The sequence below is a fragment of the Tachysurus fulvidraco genome, chromosome 2 (assembly GCF_022655615.1).
Source record: "Tachysurus fulvidraco isolate hzauxx_2018 chromosome 2, HZAU_PFXX_2.0, whole genome shotgun sequence".
NCBI classification, from domain to species: Eukaryota; Metazoa; Chordata; class Actinopteri; order Siluriformes; family Bagridae; genus Tachysurus; species Tachysurus fulvidraco.
Genome location: NC_062519.1, coordinates 1907759 through 1935114, shown reverse-complemented (window position 1 = coordinate 1935114; position 27356 = coordinate 1907759). Strand labels below are relative to the sequence as shown.

Sequence of the window (27356 nt, the reverse complement as noted above, 5' to 3'; positions counted from 1 at the left end):
TATTTTCAAATTTTCTAATTTTAATCATTTTAACGACATTCCATATCTCTATATTTGAGAGAGAGAGAGAGAGAGAGAGAGAGAGAGAGAGAGAGAGAGAGAGAGAGAGAGAGAGAGAGAGAGAGAGAGTTGTTTTATAACTCCGAATTACAAAAACAAAAGTTTCACATACACATGAAAAAAAGAAAAGGAAAAAGAATAATTTCCGCACCAGTTGGTTTTGCTCCTTTTTTCTTCTAAGAGAGAGAGAGAGAGAGAGAGAGAGAGAGAGAGAGAGAGAGAGAGAGAGAGAGAGAGAGAGAGACTCTCTTCCGTCTTCCCCACCGCGTCTTCCCCATCTGCATGTGAAATCGCCATTTCACCCCCCTGCACACTCCCTAATTGTTGTAAAAATTATTTGTGAAATTGCTTTGCACCATGAGTGTTCTCCACAGCTATAGTGTCATGCGCGCTCCCGCAGAGTGGACACGCGCAACCGGGCCTTTCTGCACATGCGCTCACTTCAGACTCGCACGTTTATTTCTTTTTGTTTTTGTTTGCTATTGCATTGTATTTCTGTATTTTTCATTGCCTCTATGCGCTTTGTGTGTAAGGACCATCACATGTGTGCTTTACATAGGAATGTACCTAACAAACACACAATCAGAGTCTTACTGTATGAATTGCTGCGTGAATAACGAGCACTTTAAGAACATTTTAGTTGTTAGTTAATGCATTTTCATGTATTTAGTAACATGCGCGGTTACACTAAATCAAACATGCTCTATACGAAGGAATCGTGCATCGTGCATGATTGTATATACAGCCATTTGTTCTGTGCGTAAAGCTGAGTACACAAAAATTCATTTTTACAGCACTGGACTACTTTTATAATTGACACTGATTGTCATTATGAAAGAGCGAATCATTTCATCTCAACCCGTTTTGCATCACTCTCCATCCATTTCTTCCATCCATTTAATTCCTCTGTAGGACCTGTACGTGTTCTGGGTGAAATGTCCATGATGTGGTCATTATGAATTTCGTGAAAGTGCATGTCTTACTTAACATCATTTGTTCATGTTTAATTTAACATTAATCCAGGTATCAGTGCATGATTATTCATGTCCTGTTACTGTAAACACTTAACAAAATCCGTAACGTGGATAAACACCAACAGTTCTGTGAAATAAATCCCGATTTACAGGTTTTGGTTGTGATCAGTAAAACTTGAACACGTTATCACTTAATTTTCGTCTCTGATACAAATTTAACATTTGTGTTGCGTCGCATTTGAACAGAAATGACACGATATTACATTTTACATAAACAGCTTTGTCCACATGATGTCTAAAATAAAGCCCTAATATAAACTGCATGGATCATCAGCACAAATTCATGGGGAATGTTCACTTAACCGTGGGTCACATCTTAAATCAGATTGAAATCAAATTATGTTAGAACCCATTTTAGGGAGGAACATCAACGGTGTCAGATCAGAACATAGGTTTCTATTCACTCCAAATGATTCCTGTGCGGATTTTAATTTGATCTGATTCAAGATCGGGCATGTTTAAGGTGTCAGGAAAAATGCAGTAGACTTTTATTCTGAGGCCACACTGTAGAGTTAATACTGTTATTTCTGTTAGTATTTTGTGTTGTACATTGTGAGTCAAAATAAAAGAATATAAATTGAAAATGGAAATATAGATTTTAAGTGCATTTTTAATTTAGCGATGGTGGAAGGCTTTAGAATTTAGACGTGATCAATAATGTTCAGTAAGATGTGTATATATAATGCGTATTTATAAAAATCCATACATTATGTGATGTGGAGGTCTGATCGAGGTCTGATATTTAACAGCAATGGCTTTTAAATAAACATCGAAATGTTGGTTTTTTTTTTTTTTTTTTTTTTTTTTGTGACCAGAAATAATTGTAACCAGTGATCAGAATGATAACGAGAGAAATCTAGCCTTCAATAGTGTGTGTGTGTGTGTGTGTGTGTGTGTGTGTGTGTGTGTGTGTGTGTGTGTGTGTGTGTGTGTGTGTGTGTGTGTGTGTGTGTGTGTGTGTGTTCATATGATTAGAGCGAACGTTTAGCATACATCTCAAATCAGAGATGAACGAAAACTCGGTTTGACATTTCCTGGGTGTTTGGCCCTATAATGGAGGAGGAGGAGGAGGAGGAGGAGGAGGAGGAAGAGGAGGAGGAGGATAGTAAAGCGGACTCTATGTGCGTGCGCGTCCTGTTCCTGTTTCCTCTCATTGGTAGCCAGCTCCGAGGATTCACCTCCTCTTTTCAAACGGAATTAAAAGAAAGGCCAGAGAGCCTATCGGTGCGCGCCGGCTCGCTCCCCCTCCCTCCCACCGCCATGCTCCAAAGTTGGGCCACTTCAGCTACTCCAGAGAGGTTAGCAAAACCAGCAGACCTCTGACTGAGTCGAGGCAAACATCTAAACATCATCCATCTTCATTCTCTTTTTTGTCTTTGCATACTTTCTGTAAAACACACTGCATTCTTTAGGCTTTTTTTTATCTTTAGCGCGCCTGAACGCACACGTGTGTGTGACTTTTTGGTCTATTTTCTGAGCGTGTTATTTACTTCTGTGTTTCTGGAATCTCTCTATTTTTGTGCATGTATTTTTAAAACACTGGACCTGTAGTAGCTGTAGTCTCTTCTGACTAAAGCGAGACTGGACCTAATTCTTTCAGCATCACTAGGGACTGTAATATATTTTTAGAGTAGCTGCTATGGCTACTTTACCAGGAACAGTTCCTCGAATGGTTCGGCCAGCACCGGGCCAGAACTACCCTCGCACTGGATTTCCCCTGGAAGGTACCACTTTTTATGACTTTTATTTTTACAGTGATGATCGTGAATACGTTTCCTAAAACTATTTTACACACTGCATTTCTGAGAGCTGGTAGTTTTTTTTTTTTTTAAAGGAGGAAGGAAGGAACAATACAAAGCGGCGTAAGAGCAAAATAATCATTGTCCAACAGTGTATAAAATATTACAGCAATTTGTAGCATTCCTGGGGCATTCCTGTTAGCATTCCTGGGCTAGGAATCAAAATTTCAGATGAAACTTTATTGATCCCGGACAAAATGTTTGTGCCAACTTAACTTCAGACAAGTACAATTGTATATGAGGAGATTTAGTGAAACACTAAAAATGTCTATAACGTCTACTTTAAAAAAAAATAGGAGTTGTAGGAAAGACCATATATTTTAGGAAAATAAATACATATTCACTAAAGATCAATATGCAAAATATTGCGCAAAATATCTTTTATGTCATATAATTACGCAAAGGTCGCCTTTTTTTACATTTAAAATCTAGCAATTTGCCCTTATGAGGGGTTGCACATATCCAAAAACACACGCACGCATAAAAAGTTAGACGTGCACACAGAGCTGCAGCATTAAATGGGAATGTAGTTCGTGCTTAAGTGCCTTTTGACGAAAAATGTTCAAACTCACGAACCTCGCGTCTGCACTCGAGTTTCGGGATTTAGTGAAGTAGTCTGCTGCGGCAAATGGAAGTAAAAACACACAGCTAAGAGATGGCTCAAAGGATCACGCCAATATTTGTACTGCATGACTAGGAATAATCAAGGTGTAAAGTGCACGCGCCTTTTAGTGCCTCTTGAATGCGAAATGCGCTGCTTAAGTGTTCTTCTGCTTCAAATGATGCATGTTACAGGACAACTGCATGAAGTGTGTCTGGCATGTGTCTGGTTCGTGAAGAAAGGGAGGGAGTGAATTGGCTTTAATAATTGTCATATATTTCTAAACGCTTCATTCACGTGCAATTCCATTGCCAAATGCACAGGGTCATAGACCAAAAACCGGACATTATGTGTGGTTTTGTAAACTCTTGCTAACTTTCGATGTGTCTGATTTGTGTTTTGTCACGGAGCAGTGTCCACCCCGCTGGGCCAGGGTCGAGTGAACCAGCTCGGCGGCGTGTTCATCAACGGGAGGCCTTTACCGAACCACATCCGACACAAGATCGTGGAGATGGCTCACCACGGCATCCGGCCGTGCGTCATCTCTCGACAGCTGCGGGTTTCCCACGGCTGCGTCTCCAAAATCCTCTGCCGATACCAGGAGACGGGTTCGATCCGGCCCGGTGCCATAGGGGGGAGTAAACCCAGGGTAAATAAAACATAAAAATAGTTCAAATCCTAAGCATGTCATAATCAACGAAAAGTCAACAAAGTTCTATTTCTTGCAAATGAATTGTTACCGTCACATTTGTCGCTTGCGTGGTGCCGTTAATTTTAACTTTTTATTATGCATTTTTGCAAAATTCTACCTTCGTTTTAAAAGTTGCTTATATACTATTTACTACATTAAAATGGTAAGTTAGGTTTGAACTTATTTCTTTTTTGTTTGTTTGTTTTATTTATTTATATATTTATTTATTGCACAATAAATGTAGCCTTCACTCTCAGGTACAGTTCTGCCTTTCCATGTGGAATGTGCTTGCGTGCGTGCCTTTAAATAGCTTTAATGCTTTAAAGTGACATCAGAGGTCCTTAAATTCCACCTTAAATTGTTTCAAAATTATAAGGATAGTGACTCAAGGTACAGACGAGAAGCGATAGGGAAATTTAAAGGCTGGTAGTTTATTATTTCTTCTTCAAATGTTGTGTGAAATAGGGAAGTCGGGAAGGTTCGTGAGATTTTGAGTCAAATAATAACCGAATATGAGTATCAACACTTTAGGCGACTATACAATATTAAAAGTGTGCATTATTTTATATCAGAATCAATTGTATGACAAATCACATCACATTGTTGTTTTATTTAAGGTTCATTACTGAACTATGGAATTAAAATCTTCTCATTTTCCTCCTTTTTCTGGTTGAAAATCGCCGTTGGACAATAAAGCAGGTGGCAACGCCCGACGTGGAGAAAAGAATTGAGGAATACAAGCGTGAAAACCCGGGTATGTTCAGCTGGGAGATCCGCGACAAGCTGTTGAAGGACGGAGTGTGTGACAGAAGCACGGTTCCTTCAGGTGAGGCCTCATCTGGTAAGCACACTTTTCTTCCTACTGACATCTATAATGCTCTCTCTCTCTCTCTCACACACACACACACACACACACACACACACACACACACACACACACACACACACACACACACACACACACACACACACACACACACTATATAAATCATACTGTGCGCGTACAAAGTAATATATACACACTAAGAGGTCATTCCGAATGATGTGCATGAATTTTCTAGAAGTTTCTATGGAAACCGATTAACCTACAAATGAGAAACGGCGATTTTTATATTATATTGTTTAAAGCAAAATCTGAACATTTTCTTCACACGCGAATACACACGCACTTTTTTAGACGTTTGTTTTCCTTGTATCTTTCATTAATTACGTTTTCACGTGTAGCATGGTTTTATATCTCACACGTAAGCCTAATCATCATACGATATCACACGTGTGAAATATATAAAATGTTATATCAAATCTGTATGTAAATGTCTTTATATCTATCTTTTTTTTTATCACAGTGAGTTCCATTAGCCGGGTTTTGAGAGCACGTTTTGGAAAGAAGGATGATGATGATGATTGTGATAAGAAGGATGAAGATGGAGAGAAGAAAACGAAGCACAGCATCGACGGCATTTTGGGAGACAGAGGTGAGTGTTTAAATTACTTTTTAAATCATTAATGATTGTGCAGGCTCTTTGGGTAACGTCATTACTCTTCTCGCTGTCGCGCTGCTTCTTTGTGAAGAGTTTTGGGAAGATGATGATGATGGTGGTGGTAATGATGATGATGATGGTGGTGGTAATGATGATGATGATGATGATGATGATGATGATGATGATGGTGGTGGTGGTGGTGCTGATGGTGCTGGTGTAGAGGTATGAGTGCTCCGTTCGCGCTCCTCCTCGGCTGTGATTAGCCATGCTGTTAGCCACTCAGTCCTTTACTCAATTATTTATGAACCCCTGACGTAAGGTATTTAGCGCCGGCAATTCATTTGTGCAGCACATCATTCGCTCATTTTTAACCACCAGCCTCGACAGCTGACAGCTGACCAACAATCTGTCAGTAAAGCCGTCACTTTAAATCACGAGTGTGTCTGTCGTTTCAAATGCACCATGTAATCAAGCAACAACAACAGCAATAATAATAATAATAATAATAATAATAATAATAATAATAATAATAATAATAATAATAATTTAAAAAATATATCATATATTTTTAATAAATACCTTTTCCTTTTTTTACAGAAATAATATTTATTGGGTAATTGCAATGTGTGTTGTTTCATATATAAATGATCTGCAATAAAATATAAATAATATAGAAATATAAGATATATTGTAAAGACACCACAAATTATAACAACTGCCAATATTATAATAACAGTCTTTATTTATTTTATTCTACTAATTGTAAATAACAAATATATTACAAATATCTAATTCATTATTGTCTTATATCGTAATAATAATAATAATTATTATTATTATTATTATTATTATTATTATTATTATTATTATTATTATTATTATTATTATTATTATTATAACTCAAACCCAAGATTCCTTTATAGTTTTGGGTACTGAAACAAATATATATTAAACAACTACATTAGTTTTACAATACTATTAAACCGCTATAATATGTATATATACACAACAGTTTTAATATAACACTTTGGTAGTAATATTTCATGTTTTTGTTCGACTGCAGTAGTTTTCATGCGTAATCACGGAACCGAGTAGTGAGATTTTCAGTGTTCAGTGTCTATGGTTGTACTTTAACATAGGAAAATGTCTGTGAAGAATTAAGACCTGAATGAGGAATGGTGGGCGCGCGCGCACTTTGGACAATGAGATTGTTGCAGATCTTCTTTTTTTTCTTCTATTTTTTTTATGACAGTGCTGCATGAATTTCGAATAAAATTTGTTTTTCGTTTTTGTATTGGTTGTTTGACTGCTTATTGGCTTTGTAGCACACCATAATGTAATAATGTGCTTGCTCAAACCTACTGATAAACAACAATCAGTGTATTTATTGAAATACGAATCCTTAATTGATTATTGTATTATTAATTACGGACAGATATTTTTGACTGTCCTGAAGTTTTTACATGACAGATAATTATTTCGGAATTAAACAGAATGTTATTCTGACAGCATGCAGGTCTATTTTGCTGACCAGTTCTTTAAAATCGGTTTATATTTTTAGCCGTGTTATGTAGATTGATATGAAGTAGTTGCATGTGTGTGTTATAGCTTTAAGCTGCTTGCCTGCGTGCCTGCGCGCGCGCGCGCGCGCGCGCGTGTGTGTGTGTGTGTGTGTGTGTGTGTGTGTGTGTGTGTGTGTGTGTGTGTGTGTGTGTGTGTGTGTGTGTGTGTGTGTTTAATGATTCTTTCTAATCTGCCCTAATACCATCGTGTTGCGCTTTTCAGTACGAGAAACGTAGCGCTTAAAAAAATATTAATGCTTGTGTGTCTGTGTGTGTGTGTGTGTGTGTGTGTGTGTGTGTGTGTGTGTGTGTGTGTGTGTGTGTGTGTGTGTGTGTGTGTGTGTGAGAGAGAGAGAGAGAGAGAGAGAGAGAGAGAGAGAGAGAGAGAGATATGGCCGCCGGGTTTAGATACTAGTCCTATACGAGGTGCATTTTATCCTCCATCATATTGCACTTGCTCAGGTTTCGAGCACAAACCTAGTGTTCAAGATTAAACTAAACTCTTTATTTATTTTCACTTTCATCTCTAATACGGCTCACGATTTGCCTGAAGCGTAAATTCATGAAATTTTACTGTATTTTGTGACGCGGCATTTATTTATTTATTTACTTACTTACTTACTTATGTGTTCATAATAATGTATTTGTAATTGCATTTCATATTTACAGAAAGCAAGTGGTCAGAGGCCCTTGATGCTTTATATGCAATAGTTTGTAACCCGGTGACATCCTTATCACATGAACAAGCGTGCTTGTATTCATCAATATTATTCTAAATTCTATAATATTATATGAACTGCACTTTAATGACGCCTTAGAACAACAATGTGGTTGTGTATAAACAGCGTGTTTCTTCTGTAGGATTTTCCCCCAATAAGATAAGCGCCAAATTTCAACTCGTAATATAATTCTATCTTCACCTGACATCCTCGTTATTCAAATACAGCAAACATTTTGAGTATTTGGAGAGTTTGGCCTCAACATGGAAGTCTTAATTACCCTCTAATGGGTTCTGACTCGGCGTGCAGTTCTGTCTGACAGCTCACCTGGTCCTCCTTTTGTCAGACACAATAAAATAATAATAATAATAATAATAATAATAATAATAATAATAATAATAATAATAATAATAATGTGAACAAATGCGACGTGTCCGTGCGTCCATTTATCGAGAACCATCTGCACCAGTCGCCCCAGTACTAGGACGCGTCAGAGAGACAGAGAGGCCATGGACACTTCAGCAAACCGGAGGATTACCTGAGGTCCTCAATCTAATCAAACAGAGGCCAGGCGGGATTTAGCGGCGAGCTGAGGGGATAATAACGCGCGGCCGAAGCACAGATAGTCCTGCTGGGGCTGTCGGGCAGCAGGCTCGCTTTCACTGTGCATATTCAATTAAAGATAGATCCCTGGCACCCGAGGATATTCGGGACACAAAAAGAAAAGGAGACAAAAGAATGTCTGAATAATCAGATATCACTGTCACGGAGCGCCAGGAGAAAATCACCCGGGTCGCGTTTTAAGCATAATAAAGGACAGTCACATCACGTCAATGTTGCCCGTGTTGAATTAACCCGTGCTGAATAGAATTAACTCTCCCTGGGTAGAATTAACCCGTGCTGTGTAGAATTTACTCTCACGTGGTAGAATAAATACCTTAAATGTTTTGATGATATGTATGTAGAAAGTGCCTTTTTTAGTTGTTAACTCAGAGAAATATTATACTTTAATGTGATGCAAATATTTATATAACAAGTTTAATATTTGCATCACATTAAAGTATATTATTTCTCTGAATTAACAACTAAAAAAGGGCACTTTCCGTGTTGCTGGCATTATCACAAACTAATAAACCTTTGCTACCTGTAAACGTGCATGTGATTTACCACGCAAAATAGTTTCATATTTAATGTATGTCATATGCACATGTCAAAGATTAACAGTTTAATACATTTTCTTCTAAGAGTGTACAATTAACACTTACAGTGTTGACAATGAACCCAACATGTATATTATTTTTTATTTTATTAGTTTTTGCAATATATATACAGTATATACTTCAAAACTATCTTCTTATGCGCGCCCGTCAGTGATAAGTCCGGTTTCTCTCCGGAGGTAAAAATGAATAAAAGTGCTCGGAAAGAAAAGGGCAGGAGAATGAGCAAGGAAACTTCAAACAAATCCATCTGGAATAGAGAGAGCGAGCGAGCAAGCGAGAGAGAGAGCGAGAGAGAGAGAGAGAGAGAGAGAGAGAGAGAGAGAGAGAGAGAGAGAGAGAGAGAGAGAGAGAGTGTGTGTGTGTGTGTGTGTGTGTGTGTGTGTGTGTGTGTGTGTGTGTGTGTGTGTGTGTGTGTGTGTGTGTGTGTGTGTGTGTGTGTGTGAGGGTGAGATTTAGCGAAAGTATGGCGAAGTTATTTAGCTATTAATAACATTTTTTCCTCGGGCGCGTGAAGAGTCACACCATGCGCACTTTTCGCGCAGATGAAATTGAGGGAAACCCAAATGTTGGGCAGAGATAACACCGAGCATCACAGCCTGGACCCTGGCGCTGCATTCACTGCATTAAACTCGGATTAACCTCCCCTTTCACCCTTTCACCCTTCATCACTCATCTCATCATGGAATTTACATCGCATGCATTTCTAAAAAAGTATATGGAGAATATAAACAACAACAACAACAATTATTATTATTATGACGATGATTACTATTATTATTATTGTTGTAGTTGTTGTGTTGTTGTTGTTTATATTGTCCATATATTTTCCATGTGTTTTTACTTTAAATTTCCATAACTGTTCATGAACGTCTCTCCAGTGCGCATGAGCAAGGCGCATTTCAGACATTTGTGCTACTTAGGCTCTCGAAATGCTATTTTAACCATTTCACAGGATGGCTTAATAAATTGAGCAGATCTCCCACCACAATAAAAGTACACTCGAGCCATTGTTGTTCAACAGGGCGGGAGTGAAGCTGTTCCTCTCCGCATTTAACCCGCTTTAAATCCGCTTATGAAGACGCCTTTAATTCCTGGAACCAATTAAATTTTCCCCGAACCAACACCAAGTGGCCAGCAAAGCAATATAGTTTATAGGAAAACGCTTGTGAAAAATAAATCACACATCTAGACCCAAACCCTAATTTCTTGTTAATTAATGGACAATGATGATTCAGAATAAAGGTAAGAATAAAATTATATATAATAATAATAATAATTATAATAATAATAATAATAATAATAATACGTATTATTATTATTATTATTATTATTATTATTATTATTATTATTATTATTATTGTTGTTGTTGTTAAAGGTCCTACTTTTTTCTCCTTATATGATATCTAATATAATATTTGTAGCCGTTTACTGATAATTTCTGCTTTAATTGATATTTTTGTTTGCTAGTAAATAAATCTAAATATTGATTGCAGTTATATTTTTAAACGCAGCAGTGCTTTCCGATAGTTTTGTTTTTTTTATTTAGGCACTGAAAGCTAACTGAAATATTTATATTTATATCTGCTCAGCAGAAAAAAAGAATGGTGAGAAAAACGCAAGTTAAAGCAGAGCAACAGTGGCTTTGTCAAGATTAGCTGTGTAGATGCGCAGGAACATAACATTTCTCCGTTTTATTATAGGAATTTAATTATATATTCAAATTCCTGCTGTTAAAGGGATTTCTGTAACACACCAAAACGTCCTGTTTTGGTTAATTAATTCAAGTCCATCAAACGTCTGATCAACCTGTCGAAGTGTCTCTAGATGAGTTTTTATTAGACATGTTTATGGCGGTGAGTGTCCATTAATTCCCCCATGAGCTGTTAGAGTGTTAGGCGGAGTGTTTAGAGGCTTCCGAGTGTGTTAATGGTTCTGGAGGATCAGTGTGTGCAATTGATTTTGACATGCGCAGATTGTCTAATCTACTGTGCAATGAATATAAATCCAAGAAGACTTTTGCTCTGACATGTATTCAGTAGCATAGCAGCATGAGCATCCGGAATTAAAGCTTTATATTATTAGGTATATTTAGAGATATTCATAATTATGTGATTTGTAATAATATATTCTACAATAAAAATGTATTTATTTTCAACATAATAACAGTATTTATATAATTAATTTAATGACTGGAGACTTTAGTGATGCACTCACAGGACAATAATGAGTTTATAGAAGTATTTAATTTGATAATATATTTAGAATAATATAAGTTTAATAACGCCTTCTAATAGACATGTTGTGGATACCAACAAACGCAGAATGTATAATAATAATAATAATAATAATAATAATAATAATAATAATAATAATAATAATAATAATAATCTAGCAGAAATCACATGATTCTATGATATAACGTGAAGTTACACGTTATGATGTATCACGTGACTGACACGTGAAATCTCCGCATGCCTAATATTAACCCGTGTAAAATAATAATAATAATAATAATAATAATAATAATAATAATAATAATAATAATAATAATAATAATAATAATAATAATAATAATTTGCGAACAATTGATGTGTAGTGTCTAAGAATAACGGTGTGACCCACAGGGTTATTTACATATGACGTTTCTGTGACACTTTCTGTAAATCTATTATTATTATTATTATTATTATTATTATTATTATTATTATTATTATTATTATTATTATTATTGCTTAATCCCACTGTGAAAACGATGTTAAAAAATCTTAATACAGAGGCGTTGTGAGCCGCACTAACATGACATGAAGCCCTCTGCCGAGTGTGTTAGTGTGTTAGTGGGCGGATTGAAGTACTTCTGGCATTTACACACTTTAGTGCTCAGCAGCAAGAAGGGTGTTAGGAGGTGTGTTGACTTCATGACTAGAGAGAGAGAGAGAGAGTGAGAGAGAGAGAGAGAGAGAGAGAGAGAGAGAGAGAGAGAGAGAGAGAGAGAGAGAGAGAGAGAGAGAGAGAGAGAGAGAGGTGATATGTGGCCAGCATGTGGCCATCCTAAACTAATTGGGTATGAAATTAATTATAGGGTGGAAGTGCCTTTAAGACCTTAAAGTTTTCACACATTTTAAAGGTGTAACTGCGGATTAATGGCTTATAGCCAGCATTAAAAAATTACCGGTGCTCTAAAATTTATACTGCCTCTTAAAGGGTGTCAGGAACATTAATACAATAATAAACTAACAAAAAAATGATTTAAAATACAATAGGTAATAATAATAAGAATAATAATAATAATAATAATAATAATAATAATAATAATAATAATAAGAAGAAGAAGAAGAAGAAGAAGAAGAAGAAATCATATCTAGATTCATCAATATTTTTGGAGTGACTGTAAATCCTGAACGGATAAAACATCCATACAAATAATCTTAAATTAAATTTAAAAACCTGTTTAAATTATTCCCCATTTTCCTCTTTTCTCTGTCAAGCCCAATTTAATTAGCCTCCAAATGTTCCAGGGACTTATTGAAAACTACTAAAATGCATTTTCTATATATTGAACTCTATACAAATAACAAAATCTTCCTAGTGGAATTTCATTATTATATAAAAAAAGAATTCTAAATAAATAATGAAATGCTGTTCAGTTTGTTGAAGTAAATCTCTTTCTTTCTTTTGCACTGCTCTGAATATTTAGGACGCGTCTCCTCTTCTTTGGATTCTTTGTATGTATTTTATTATTTGCACCCTATTCTCTTAGACTTTGTGCGTTTCTCTTTCACTTCGTGAATAAGATATCGAGGAAAGCTCGAATCATTGAATCATCCTCCGTGCTGCTTGAATGGAGAGAAAATTCAATTGTCTTCTTCCTCCCTTTTTTTAATGAAAAGCATTTTGTTCTGTAATTGAATGCTGCCTCTTTTTGTTCTTGTGTCGGGTCTGAGACCTCTCTGAAGTCTGACAGGCTCCTCTCCGCATTGTCCGACAAACTGCTACGGCAAAAAAAAGAGGGAAAGAGAGAGAGAGAAAGAAAGTGAGAAAGAAAGAAAAAAGAAGGGAGGAGGGTTAGGAAAAAAGGAGCCCTCTGTTACTTTGTGTCTTCAGACTCAGTGCACTATTCAGACAAGTTGATGAACTCCTTCAAAAAGTTTATTAAGGCGAAGAAGACAATGTGGACTGAAGGCCGCGGCCCAGCAAGCAGACAGTTTATAAACTAGAGGCCATTGTGGCACAAAGGCAGATGCATGAATACTTTTGAATGGAGGCTTCAAACTGACACGATTGGGCTGGACAGCAACACGTTAAAGACAGAGACAGGGAGAGAGAGAGAGAGAGAGAGAGAGAGAGAGAGAGAGAGAGAGAGAGAGAGAGAGAGAGAGAGAGAGAGAGAGAGAGAGAAGGAGTGCAGTGTGTATCAGTGTTGGATGAGGTTTGATAGCTGTAGTTCTGATGGACGCAGGGTTTAGTTCAGTGATTTTCTTTATTCTGTTCATTTCCCCCCCTTTTTATGTTTTCATTATGAGTGACAGCTTTATAATCAAGGTAACTCTCCTAAAACAGAGACGATATGAAAAGCATTTACTAAAAAAAAAAATTATATCAGAAATATTTTAGATTTTATTCCCCCCCCCCCCCCTCTCAGTTCAGTTTATTGCCAGCATAAACATTCTCACATTGGTGCCAAAGTAAATAGGTGCATTGGTGCATCGGTGCATCTGTGCAGGCAAACTGATACAAAAGTCGTGCGTTTTATACATTTATAAACATACAAATAAAAAATACAATATTTCTCTTTAATTGCTGGATGCCAGTGAAAATGGTCAAGTACAAAACATCATCAGGTAAAGAAGTGATGGTGTTGTGTGGCGATTTTATCTCTCCTCACTCTGGCAGGTGTCCACATTATCAACACAATTGTCTCACAGAAGCAGAACCCCAACACACACACACACACACACACACACACACACACACACACACACACACACACACACACACACACACACACACACACACACACACAAACACACACAAAAGATTTAGAGGGGTTGTTGGATGTGTGGAGGCACGACCCAAAGTGAGGGAGATTACGCACAGAAGCAGCTATTAGCAGGGATAAAGCTCCTCTAAACAAACAAGTTAAAAGTAGCAGATGATGAAAAGATCAATAATGCTTCCATTAAAGAAGCAGAGCTCTGATGGTTCTCGTCTTTCTTCTCAATTGTCGCTTTCTTCTTTAATATCTCAAGCCTCTTCTCCTGGAGCTGTCTGTATCGGCAATCCAATTTAGGCTTGGCTCACTTCAGAGTTCAGCTAAAGACATGTTCCTCATGAGCTGGGCTCAGAGCAGGCTGTGTCATATAATGAGCGCCTTAAGAACAGACGTGTGTGATGGGACAGAATCGGCTTCTTGTCGGGTCGATATGGCCTCGGGATCGTACGTCTTCCCTTTCATTAGACAAGACCTTTTCCCAAACAGGAGAAAGAAGACCGGAGGAAAGGAAAAAACATTTGTCACTTTCAACTAGGTGTTGGCCTTGACGAGAGAAAATGACGTCTCTAAAGGCCATTTCTCCTCCAATCCGTCTCCGTCTCTGTCTGGTAATTCCTGGACAGGATGAGGGTCCTCAGCATTGGAAATAAATTCCCAAAGGGGTTTTGTGACTTCCAGCTATATTTTGATCTTAAAGTGGAGGCAATTCCGATTAAATTGGATCTTTTAGAGTTGATTTCTTGTTACACACTCGAAACAGCTCTCGGAAAGCGAACAGAAAGAGAAGGGTTCTTTGTTTCAGGGGGTTTGTGTGAAACACGCATCCTGTCGAGTGTTTTCATCGGGGTCTCATTTTGTATTTGTTGCCTTTTGGGTGTGAATGTTATTGCTTTCTTCTTTCTTCTAATTACTTTCATCCTCATTAAGCCACAAAGTCTTAAGTGTTTTTTTTTTACTCTGCTTCAGGAGTGATGTCGTTTCTGTTGTGTGACACATCCCTGTACAGACGCATGCGTTAGAAACACCTCTATCTTCTCCCCTGAAAGCCATTTCGTTATGTACAGCACTGTGAAATACAGATAACTCCAGAAACAGTGCAGCGTCTCATGAGCAGTTGGTATTTCTTTACTTTCTGGTGTTTAAATGGAATAAGTTTCTTAGCAAACAGAATGCCTTAAAATCCATTTAAAACACATCTCCAGCCATGAGATACAGAGAAAGCACTTAAATCACAATATTCTGTCACGGTCTCCTGTTTCAGTGTAAAAAATATGATTCTGATAGCATTTTTAGGCTTTATTAAAGTAAACAACTTCAGAAATGTTCGAAATTATGTGCTTATAATATAATAATCTTTTGTTTCTATTGCAAATGTGAAAATTTTATCTTTTACTCATAAACCAAGTGTTTTATGAGTGCTTCTATTTTGTCTTTAAAATAAAAGTTTATTTATTATTATTATTATTATTATTATTATTATTATTATTATTATTATTATTATTATTATTATTAAAATTGTTGTTCTTGTGTAATATGTTACACAGATTTGCTCATTTCATTTTAAAAGCATTTTAATGGGGAAAAAATAAATAAAAACTTTCAATTTTCAACAGGCAAATAATAATTGTTTTTCTTTTTTATAGTAAATAAATAATAATAATCATTTGAAAATGATTAGTTTAAAATTGTACTTGCTGCATTTATATTGATCCTCCCCAAATTAAGTAATTAAAAAAATCATATTTCTTTTTATTTACAAAAAGTTCAGATATTCAGTAAAACCTAAAAAAAATGTAGGATTTTCAATGATGATGATGATGATGATGGTGATTATTATTATTATTATTATTATTATTATTATTATTATTATTATTATTATTATTATTATTGTTGTTGTTGTTGTTGTTGTTGCAATTATTATTATTATTATTATTATTATTATTAACCATAATTGCATGATATGTTAATGTTTTCATAGTTATATTAATAATTAGTATAGAATTTATTTTTTAAGCTCTGCTAGCAGCTGGAAAGGGTTAAAGATGTAAAAATGATGGACATGACCCTCTTCCCCTGTCCACGTTCAGAGGTCACACACCTGTAAGATCCTCCTCAGAGTGTCCTGTAACACTGTCCTGTAAATAACTGGGAACTTTTTGTCGCCTCTGATTTTCACTGCCTGCCAGTTCTGACAGCTGGCACAGTCGGGCACGGCGTCCCGGATTATTTTCGAGCCGCTTGTTTACCACCGAGCCGCAGTGGAAAAGACAACAGGAATTTCCTCTCTAATTTCATTACAATGGAGAAAAACTGCCCTACATAATGGGCAACACTAATTAAGTTTGGAGCCGTGCGTGTAGTCTGAACACTGATGAATTAGACTCATTCACATCATGCTCGGCTGCTTTAAAATCACCATTAGCGCATGCTACTTAGGGCCATAACATCGCCCATTTTATGCTTCTGATCCCCTTCACAAGTGGAAGCTTCATTATTTTCATTTAACGTCTGACCGTCCTCCTTCGGCCACACACACACACACACACACACACACACACACACACACACACACACACACACACACACACACACACACACACACACACACACACACACACACACACACACACACACCACACATACTAGGACCAGAAATGTTTTTCTAGTGTGATTCAGGTGAGTTTTTTCATACAGAAACATGCAGGAAGTATCTAGGAGGTGTTTCAGAGCCACCCAAGTCTTGCATCCTGGTTTAAAATAAAGAGCTTATTAATTTGAACGTTTTTAAAAGGTTATTGTTGGAACTCAGGTGCCGTGTCTAAAAATCCCATCATACAGGGGCATTTTCTAAGACACTAGATTTGCATTTTTCTGACCTTTGTTGTGTTTCTTAATTAATTAGCAGGGAACCGACATCGTAAAACCTTATTTATTTATTTATTTGTTTGTTTGTTTGTTTGTTTGTTTGTTTGTTTGTTTGTTTGTTTGTTTGTTTAATGAAAATAGAAAATTGGCATTTACTGTCTAAAAAAAAGGGATAAGGACAAACCAAAAAGGTTTTTCACAGTGTTGCTGTAGAAGAACCATTCTAGTTCCTCAAAGAACCTTTCGGTAAATAGTTCCCGAAAGACTCTATTTTTACTTAGCACCATAAAGAACATTTTTATAGCCTATAGAAACTTTTTCCACTGCAAAGGACCTTCAGTGCAGTGGAAAAGTTCCAGTGATGTTAAAGGGCCATCATAGAACCACACACCCTGACAGAGAGCCTTTATATTGGTAAGTGTAGTGTGAGTGTCAGAGTGGTTGACCTCAGGATGAACACCGCTGGGAGAAACATGTAGTGTATTATTCTAGCTGGTGCCAGGGTCTGTCATCTGAGACTTCTTGATACTGTAGGAGTACGATTCGTTTGGGACATCATTTCAGAAGAATCCGTTTTTTATGTGATTGTGCTTTACGAACAATTTTAAGGATGAAAGGTGGTGGTGATGGTGTTGGTGCTGGGGAGAGATAATCCCACCCTACAAGCCCTTCACACTTTATATTCAGGCATGCATGTCCCCTGGAGCTTGGGCACAGGGAGTCAATATGTCAGCGTTTATCGATACCCCACCAAGCTGCACGGCCCTGTCAGGGCCCTATTCAGGCTGTAATGGCCCCCTGGTGTGCGGCGTCTATGCGGTGCTAAAGGAGCCGAGAGGCCCCGGGCCCGCTCTCCTCCGACCTCTCAGCGTCTTCACACACATGACAGGAACCATAAAAGAGCAGTGTCTCTGCAGCTTCTCTCACCCTCATTCTCTCTCTCTCTCTCTCTCTCTCTCTCTTTCTCTCTCTTTCTCTCTCACCCGTTAAAAACCTCCTCTTTTTTACCTCCTTTAAAGAAAAAGGTCTGATTGTTTGTTGTGGGAGCCAAAGATTATAGACCCTCCACTCCCCTTTTTATTTTTTTCTTCTCCTTTCTCTCTTGTCATTTCTAATGGATGAGAGTTTTATACCGATGTCTGTGAATGCAAGAATGTCGGTAATTCGATAAAGCTGATAGATGAGAGAGAGAAAGGTTTTGACAACAAGGCTCAGTCCATAGTTCTGAAGAGAGAGCCATACACCAAAGCCCTATCCGGACAGGATTATTTTTAATAGCAGTGGTGAAGTAAATGAAATTTACTGATCTATCTCTGGGATTTTAGTCCTGTCTGGAAATATTCCATACTTTGCCTCCCTTCTGTTATATCCTGCTGGAACTGTGAGTTCCCTTGATTTTTTCAATAATTTTTACTTTCCTAACAAAACCAGGTCTTAAACTCAGAACTATAAAATAGTTCCACTGTCACCGAGTCCCAGGGACTGGCTACTGATCAGAAGGTGGTGAGTTTAAGTCCCTGCTACTCTTTTCAGTCACTGTCACTGATCCCAGTCCATGCCAATGTTCCCATTCCCTGTCAACAAAATCAATCCCTACCAGGAATCCAATTCCTGCCACTAATCCAAAACCTAGCCACTGTTCCCAACTCCTGCCAGTGTTCCCAATCCCTTCCACTGATCCCAGTTCTCTCCAGGAACCCAATCCCAGAAACTGTTCCCAATCCTTACTACTTAACATTTCCATATCCTTTGGATAAAAGTACAGTATCTCAGATGAGGTAAATGTAAATGAAGTAATTGTTTTTAATACATCCGTTTTATGGTCATGTGACCTACTGATGCTCAAGCTTCCTACAAGTGTTTAGAGCCAGTTTAAAGACACACATCGTTTTAGTGCAGTGTGGATTAAACTTAGTCTGAATCACTGGTGTGAGTTGGGATAAAAAGTCAGGAAATACGGAGATGCTTGCAGTCTACATACATTTACAAACCTACTGTCGTGTTTGCTAGGCTAGTCTTCTTTCTTTCTTTCTTTCTTTCTTTCTTTCTTTCTTTCTGTACAGATATATTGCTACAAATTCTTTCTACAGATGCAGTATTCTATCTTCTTCTTCTTCTTCTTCTTCTTCTTCTTCTTCTTCTTCTTCTTCTTCTTCTTCTTCTTCTTCTTTATAGGCACACCAGTATCTAAGGTTTATCTGGGAAAGATTCGTGTTTATATTCAGGCCCCAAGCTAGAGAGATACGCAGGATGGCAGATGGACGTCAGAGATAGTAAATCAGATCAGATGTCTCGTTTTGGGATCCGTTTGTGTAATGAAGGCATTCTGACGTGACTGACAAAAAGCGTGACTGCACCAAGAAGTCGCACAATGGCAAGCACCAAATAAATATGTAAACCAAACAAATAAAGATGGGAAGAGATTATTTTTGCGTTGTTATTTTGGTCCCGTAATTACAGAGATGTTGGCGGCGGTGGTGGTGGTGGTGGTGGTGGTGCCGGTGGTGGTTGTCATTTACAATCAACTGGTGTCATCCGCTGCTTCACGTCTCGTCCCTGCAAAATAGCATGTGTGAGGACCTGTTTGTAATTATCCTGGAACTAATACGCTTTTCAAAATGAGCCATTATGAGCTAATGCCTCACTGCGAGAAAAAAAAAAAAGAAGCCCCGTCTGTTTTTTTGTCCCTCTGTCTTGGGTAGTTTGCGAGGTAGCTACAGCTGATATCGAGGCCATTGGTTACGGTATTAAAATAAGGCTCCATGGAATCTTGCCGTAATGTCAAGCTAATGCTGATTCAAAGGCAGGCGTCGCAGACGAGGCTCGAGCCGCCTCTACCGCCCTCTCACCATGTCATGGAAGCCTTTCATCATCATTTATCCCTGACTAATTCACAGGATTTTGGGTGATGGTGAAATCTGTGCTTCTACCTCCAGTGTCCTATTCAATTGCCCCCCCCCCCCCCAAACATCGATCTTTAACACTCTTTTTGAGCTTGGACGCTGTTAAATTGTATTAAACTCAATTCTGAAATTAGATTTATTTCTGGTAGCTGATGCAATGTGAGATCAAGGTTGATCTTTGCGGTATCAGGCTCTGTTCAGTAGTGTATGTGTGGGGGGGTGTTTGCCCCTGTAGCCACTTCTTTTGTTAATTTTTCACATGCTAGAAATCGGTGATGTGTTAAATGTCTGGAGTACTGAAGTCATTACTGACATTACTGGTTGATGCTCTATTTGAACAGATCATAAAACATCTGTAAGTGTCGATCAGGTGAAATTTTCAGTGAGGACATAGAGATTTATTGAACATTCATGGATGGAGTCTCTACAGCCTTATAACAGCATTATAACAGCATAATGCCTTGAGATTTTTTTTTAGATTTTATCTTACAGTGTTGTGTCTTACATAATGAACATAAATATTATCATCTGCTTTTGTTAACTCAAGGTAAAGACTCATTTAGAAGGCGTGGATTCCTCATTTTGCGGTCTGAATGGAAAGCTGTCGTGATTCTTTTCTGGATAATTTGCTGTGTAATGAGACCTGAACGGTTTAACATGTAGTATTTTTAAACGTACGTAACCTCTGAGGAAAAAGGTTAGACAATTTTCCTGACGTGTGCATTTATCCCCTGCGCATTCATCTGTGGACCTGAACCTCACCGCTGGAATGTCTTTTTATGAAGTGTCCAGCTGTGAGGTGGAGTTGATCAAGGCTCTATTACTTCACATTTAGTCAGGACCGCCGCTGCAAAAGGCCCCTTGAGAGATGGGGTGAGAGAGAAGGGCTGAGAGACGGGGAAGAAAAAGGCTACTGGGAGGTCAGAGGAGGAGTTTGGAGACTTGTGATGGATATCCCATCTGCCTGGAGTCAGGGCAGCACGTGTGCAGGAGTTTGAACAGGAGCTCAGCGGCTGTACCGGACTAGCTTTATAAACCCTGTGCTGGCTTAGACGTTTTCTTAGTTACTGTGTTTGTCATAAAGAACAGCGAGGCTACTGAGGTTTATCATTTTGACAAAAATAAAGACTCTGTAGGAAGGAAGTGTTTGGATTTTTTAATTAAAAAGCTACTGAATATCCAGGTTTAAATGGGAAAATTTGATTTAATGAACGCAGTCGTGTTTTTAGTCCTTTGTTTCAGACGTGTTGCTGGATGATCTGTTTCTTTATGACAGATTTTATTTCTTTCTTGTGCTTTGCTTTCCTTCTAATATCTTTTGTAGTATAGTGTAGTATAATATAGTGTAGTATAGTATAGTGTAGTATAGTATAGTGTAGTATAGTATAGTATAGTGTAGTGTAGTATAGTGTAATGTAGTATAGTATAGTGTAGTATAGTATAGTAGTGTATAGTGTAATGTAGTATGGTATAGTAGTGTAGTATTGTATAGTATAGTATAGTATAGTATAGTGTAGTGTAGAAAAGTGTAGTATAGTATAGTGCAGTGTAGTATAGTATAGTATAGTATAGTTTATAGTGTAGTGTAGTATAGTGTAGTGTAGAAAAGTGTAGTATAGTGTAGTATAGTGTAGTATAGTGTAGTGTAGTATAGTATAGTTTATAGTGTAGTGTAGTATAGTATAGTGTAGTGTAGTATAGTGTAGTGTAGTATAGTGTAGTGTAGTGTAGTATAGTATAGTATATTATAGCATAGTGTAGCGTAGTATAGTGTAGCGTAGTATAGTGTAGTGTAGTATAGTGTAGTGTAGTATAGTGTAGTGTAGTGTAGTGTAGTGTAGTATAGTATAGTATATTATAGTATAGTGTAGCGTAGTATAGTGTAGTGCAGTATAGTATAGTGTAGTATAGTATAGTGCAGTGTAGTATAGTGTACTATAGTATAGTGTAGTATATAATAGTATATTATAGTGTAGCATAGCGTAGTGTAGTGTAGTGTAGTGTACTGCAGTACAGGATAGTGTATTATAGTATAGTGTATAATCGTTTATTATAGTGTCGTATAGTGTAGTATAGTGTAATGTAGTATAGTATAGTAGTGTATAGTGTAATGTAGTATAGTATAGTGTAGTATAGTATAGTAGTGTATAGTGTAATGTAGTATAGTATAGTGTAGTATAGTATAGTAGTGTATAGTGTAATGTAGTATAGTATAGTGTAGTATAGTATAGTAGTGTATAATGTAATGTATAGTATAGTATAGTGTAGTATAGTATAGTAGTGTATAGTGTAATGTAGTATAGTATAGTGTAGTATAGTATAGTAGTGTATAGTGTAATGTAGTATAGTATAGTGTAGTGTAGTATAGTATAGTAGTGTATAATGTAATGTATAGTATAGTATAGTGTAGTATAGTATAGTAGTGTATAGTGTAATGTAGTATAGTATAGTGTAGTATAGTATACTAGTGTATAATGTAATGTATAGTATAGTGTAGTGTAGCATAATGTAGCATAGCGCAGTATAGCGTGGTGTAGCATAGCATAGTGTAGTGTACTGTATAGTGTAGTATAGTATAGTATAAAGTCGTTTAGTATAGTGTAATGTAGTATAGTATAGTGCAGTATAGTGTAATGTAGTGTAGTATAGTATAGTATATAGTTGTTTAGTATAGTGTAGTATAGTGTAGTGTAATGTAGTATAGAATAGTGTAGTATAGTGTAGTATAGTATAGTATATAGTCGTTTAGTATAGTGTAGTATAGTGTAGTATAGTATAGTATATAGCCGTTTAGTATAGTGTAGTATAGTGTAGTATAGTGTAGTGTAATGTAGTATTGAATAGTGTAGTATAGTGTAGTATAGTATAGTATATAGTCGTTTAGTATAGTGTAGTATAGTGTAGTATAGTATAGTATATAGCCGTTTAGTATAGTGTAGTATAGTGTAGTATAGTGTAGTGTAATGTAGTATTGAATAGTGTAGTATAGTGTAGTATAGTATAGTATATAGTCGTTTAGTATAGTGTAGTATAGTGTAGTATAGTATAGTATATAGCCGTTTAGTATAGTGTAGTATAGTGTAGTATAGTGTAGTGTAATGTAGTATTGAATAGTGTAGTATAGTGTAGTATAGTATAGTATATAGTCGTTTAGTATAGTGTAGTATAGTGTAGTATAGTATAGTATATAGCCGTTTAGTATAGTGTAGTATAGTGTAGTATAGTGTAGTGTAATGTAGTATAGAATAGTGTAGTATAGTGTAGTATAGTAGACTGCAGTTTAGCATAGTATAGTGTGGTATAGAGCAACGTGTTTGTATATTAATAAGTTTATACATAAGATTGTATATTGATTTTCCTCCTAATGTCACACGATAGTTATAAGTATAGTAATGTACTGTGTAGTATAGCATTGTATAGTGATACAAACCTACACACAAACTTCGACAAATACCAAAGATTGTATTTCTTTGTCGCATTTAATCATTTCAAATGATTCCTAAATCTCCAAATAGATTCTTTTAAATTCATTTGTGGAACATTAGCAGTCTAAATGATTCCGCATGAGAAGCTTTCTCTTAATTAATGAGAATATTCAATTCACTAACACACTTCTTTGTCTTTGGCACAACTTTATCTCTCTGCGCCTCTCACTGCTCCATGAGGAGTTGCTGTCGAATGAGGCGTGAATCTTAAACTCATCCAGACATCTGGTTTGCACCTGATTCGAGCCAAATTAAATTCTGCCTCACGTCAATATTTAGTTAAAGATGGCATTGGGCCCTGGAGGGGTACATCCTGGCTGTAGCGCTGACTGAATGCAACATAATTAGACTTTAATTGCTTGATAAGTGAGCTGGCGTTTATCAATATCCCCACAACCTTCAAATGGAATTACAGCAAAGTCATTATGTGTGGGATTAATCGGGATGTACCTTATTGTTTTAAAACAGGGAGAAGTGTTTGTGCATTGACCTCATCATCCGCCGGGATTCTACTTTCACTGGAGGTGATAATTAGCTGACATTTTATCACTTCTGGCAGTAAACAAGGACTAGCAAATGTACCCAAACCTCCCATGTGTTTGTTTAAGATACAAAACAGAGCGGATCTTAATTACACCTGATATGTGTCGTATGACATCATCATAGAATTTACTTCATAATCCAGTGGAGACTATCACTATCTTCAGTCCCGTGATAAAACCCATCATCCCAATCAGAGGATTTTAATGCGATAGACATGCCCCTCTCTCTCTCTCTCTCTCTCTCTCTCTCTCTCTCTCTCTCTCTCTCTCTCTCTCTCTCTCTCTCTCTCTCTTTCTCCTCTTCTCTTCTCCTCTCTTCTCTATCAGTGCTAGCGTCTGTTTCATTACCATAATCTTTTGCTCTTTGTCATGGAGGCGGCTGTTGACCTTCAGTCCTGGGCGTGTATATGAACTTCTCAAAGCTTTTTTAAATTCACACCACTGGACTGCATGAATGATCTTTCTTTTAAATCACTGGTTTTAATCACAGGTACAGAATGTTTTGTCTGTTCTTCTGAAATTTCCTTCTGAGCCGTGGACGTTTAAAAAAAAAAGTAGATTAAAATTCGTACGGTCCGTCTACAACATCATGGAACTACATATGAAAAAAATGGCACTCCAGTACAATTCAGCTTGAGATAAATACTTCTGTATAATTCTAATTGTAATTCTGTTTCCTGTGAAAAACAGGAAAACAGCCATAAAGAACATAAAGGAATAAAATGAGGGATATTACAGAACATCAGGCGTTAACACTGACCTGGATCTGAGCCTGCTTAGTAATCACTGATTCACATCCGGGGCAGTCAGTCAGGGTCAGGCAACGGAAAAACAGAGCTGAAATTATGGACAGCAGACAAAAGAGGAATGTTTGAAGGCAAAAACGTTTTTGAGTATCTTGTAAATATTCTGAAGACACAGACACCTGAACGTTTGTAGGCAGAGTGAAAAGAAGTGGAAAGATGTAGAGCAAAAAATACCATAGCAGCAAATAGCCACCACTCCCCCTCACACACACACACACACACACACACACACACACACACACACACACACACACACACACGCACACACACAGGGGGTCGAGGTGACTTTGGCAAGTGATCTATGGCCCATTGCAGTGAGCTCAAGTGTTGTCATGGTGCCTTAACGGCCAAAAAAAACCCCTCTGTGCCACATTCTCATGAAAACCAACAAAGGGATATTCCCAGATATGTACACATCCACGTTTGTATGTTCAAGGGTATTTTTGCTGGAGTGCACTGGAAAAATCAATCTTTATTAAAAGACGGGAAGACGCAAGAATTGATTTAATGAATGCGGACTCATGTCCTGCGGCCGCGTGTAATCCGTTGAGAATCGTCGAGCCTCGGATCGGGGAGACAAAAAAAGACGTTCGGGGAAGACTCCTCAAGTGGCCTGTAATGATAGTCTCCATATAATCCCATAATTCCTTGCTTAATTAAACTCCGGAGCTGGAATTGAGACCCAGCCAGTTTTTTGGTTGTTCTTTTTTTATTAACAGTTTTTTTTTTTTCGCGTTTTGAAATCTGGTGCATGTCCAAAACATGCTTACACATGCACAGACAGACAGACAGACAAACAGACAGACAGAAAGACAGACAAACAGACAGACAGACAGACAGACAGACAGACAAACAGACAGACAGACAGACAGACAGACAGACAGACAGACAGACAGACACAGTTGGCACAGTAATGCAGCTCTTGTATTCCTGGCAGATGCTGGGGAACTGGGGGATGATGAGTGCTGAACTGAGAGCTGAGAGAGAAGAAAGCTGCTATAAAGTGGTCCAGGCTGCTGGAAGCCTTGCAGGACACACAAACACACACACACACACACACACACACACACACACACACACACACACACACACACACACACACACACACACACTACTGAAAAGGAGCTTTGCCATCTCCTGTCGCAGCTGTGGTCTTGCGGGGGAAGGTGCTCTCGTCCTATCCATCTCTTTCTTTCAATCGTTTTTTTTTTCACTTAGCGATGATGCAAGACCACAGAACCCGGAGCAACACGTCTGTCTATGTTCTCGCACTCGCCAGAAAAACCGACGTGAACATTTTCTGTCATTAACTCGCACCCACCTCTGTAAATATGCAGACAGAAATGCAGTGTGATGCAATTTTGGCAGATAAAAACAGACTCTGTTTGAGACGTAACGGAAGCGAAATCTGAACTCTCGTTGACGGAAGCACAGAAAAAAAAAGACACTAAATGTACAATTTGATGTAATATGTTTTGAACCGCAGCTCCAAACCACAAAGAGTGGTGAGGGAATTCAATGGCTCAGAAGTAATAGAGTATCAAACGTACTTATTTGAAGCGCTTGCCTGTGAGCGGCTAGCCTCGGGCCGCTGTGGAGAGAAAGAGAGAGACGCCGAACGGCAAGGTGTCCTGTGTAGATTACCATAACCCTCCCAGCGCTGTCCCCAGGCCTCCAGAGCTCAGTGGCAGGATTATACTTCTGAAGACTCCACACATGAATAAAACCGGTACGAAGTGCAGCCTGGGCTCGTGTGAAGATAACACAACATTAATACTGCTGTGATTGCACTCCCTCGGCTTTACCCCGGCGTTTTTTTATTTCAGATATTTTTTTTGTGTTTATTGTGTTTCCATTTTGTATACATGTCCATATTCCTGCATAAATTGCTGCATGTACTGGGCTGTTTCTCTCACCGAGTTATTCGTTAGCTTTATGGGGAAAAATGATGAATGTCTCTAGAAGATTTATTTCATAAAAGGTTCTGGTTCTCCGTCATCTCGAAAACAAGATACGGCGCTGCCGGATCGTGGATCCTGATTGGTCAGAAGGTGCTGGTTAGTTTTCTCTATCAGTAGCTCTGACAGTCACGCAGCTTCAAATCAAAGCTTTATATTAACATTAATGCTCTTGTTTTTTTGTTTCTATAGTAACGGATCATTCACAAGAACATCGGGTGCTCCGTTAACAAAAAAAACAAACAAACAAAAAAAACAAATCAAAACAAAAAAGAATAACCGTTAATGTTTTCTCTAAGGAGACGTTTATGGAAGTCGTCTCCGGTGTCAGCTCTTTAGGACAAAAGAGGTTTTTACACTTACTTACGCATTGTGTTTACTTTACGGGAGAAAATGAGGCTGGTGAACAAAAGACAGAAAACGTAACTACAAATGGACAAAAAGTACAGCGTGTGATCGTGATTGTAATCGCTGAAAAATCGCTGCGGTGTCAGAGGAATAAAACCAAATCATCTGTTCACAGCTTTGTATTGTTTTACTCTAACAGCACATCGTAACTTTCATAGAATGTTTTAAAACAACACACAAAATGTGTGTCTCATGATAACTCGAGCACTGACAGAGATGAGCAAATACTAAT

The 27356-nt window shown here is 37.6% G+C and overlaps 1 protein-coding gene across 4 annotated transcripts in view; it reads left to right on the top strand.

The window, feature by feature from the left end:
- The first annotated feature begins 2353 nt into the window (after positions 1 to 2353).
- pax7a (paired box 7a) overlaps positions 2354 to 27356 on the top strand; it is a 52682-nt gene continuing 27679 nt past the window's right edge. For 2 of the 4 annotated variants that reach the window (XM_027168806.2, XM_047803796.1), the window contains exons 1-4: positions 2354 to 2818; positions 3908 to 4143; positions 4882 to 5011; positions 5532 to 5660. In XM_027168806.2, the coding sequence (XP_027024607.1) occupies positions 2734 to 2818; positions 3908 to 4143; positions 4882 to 5011; positions 5532 to 5660 (580 nt within the window). In that variant the 5' untranslated portion in view covers positions 2354 to 2733. Of the gene's footprint in view, positions 2819 to 3907; positions 4144 to 4881; positions 5027 to 5531; positions 5661 to 27356 lie in introns of all 4 variants that reach the window. The other 2 variants (XM_027168805.2, XM_047803788.1) reach the window with 1 other exon arrangement.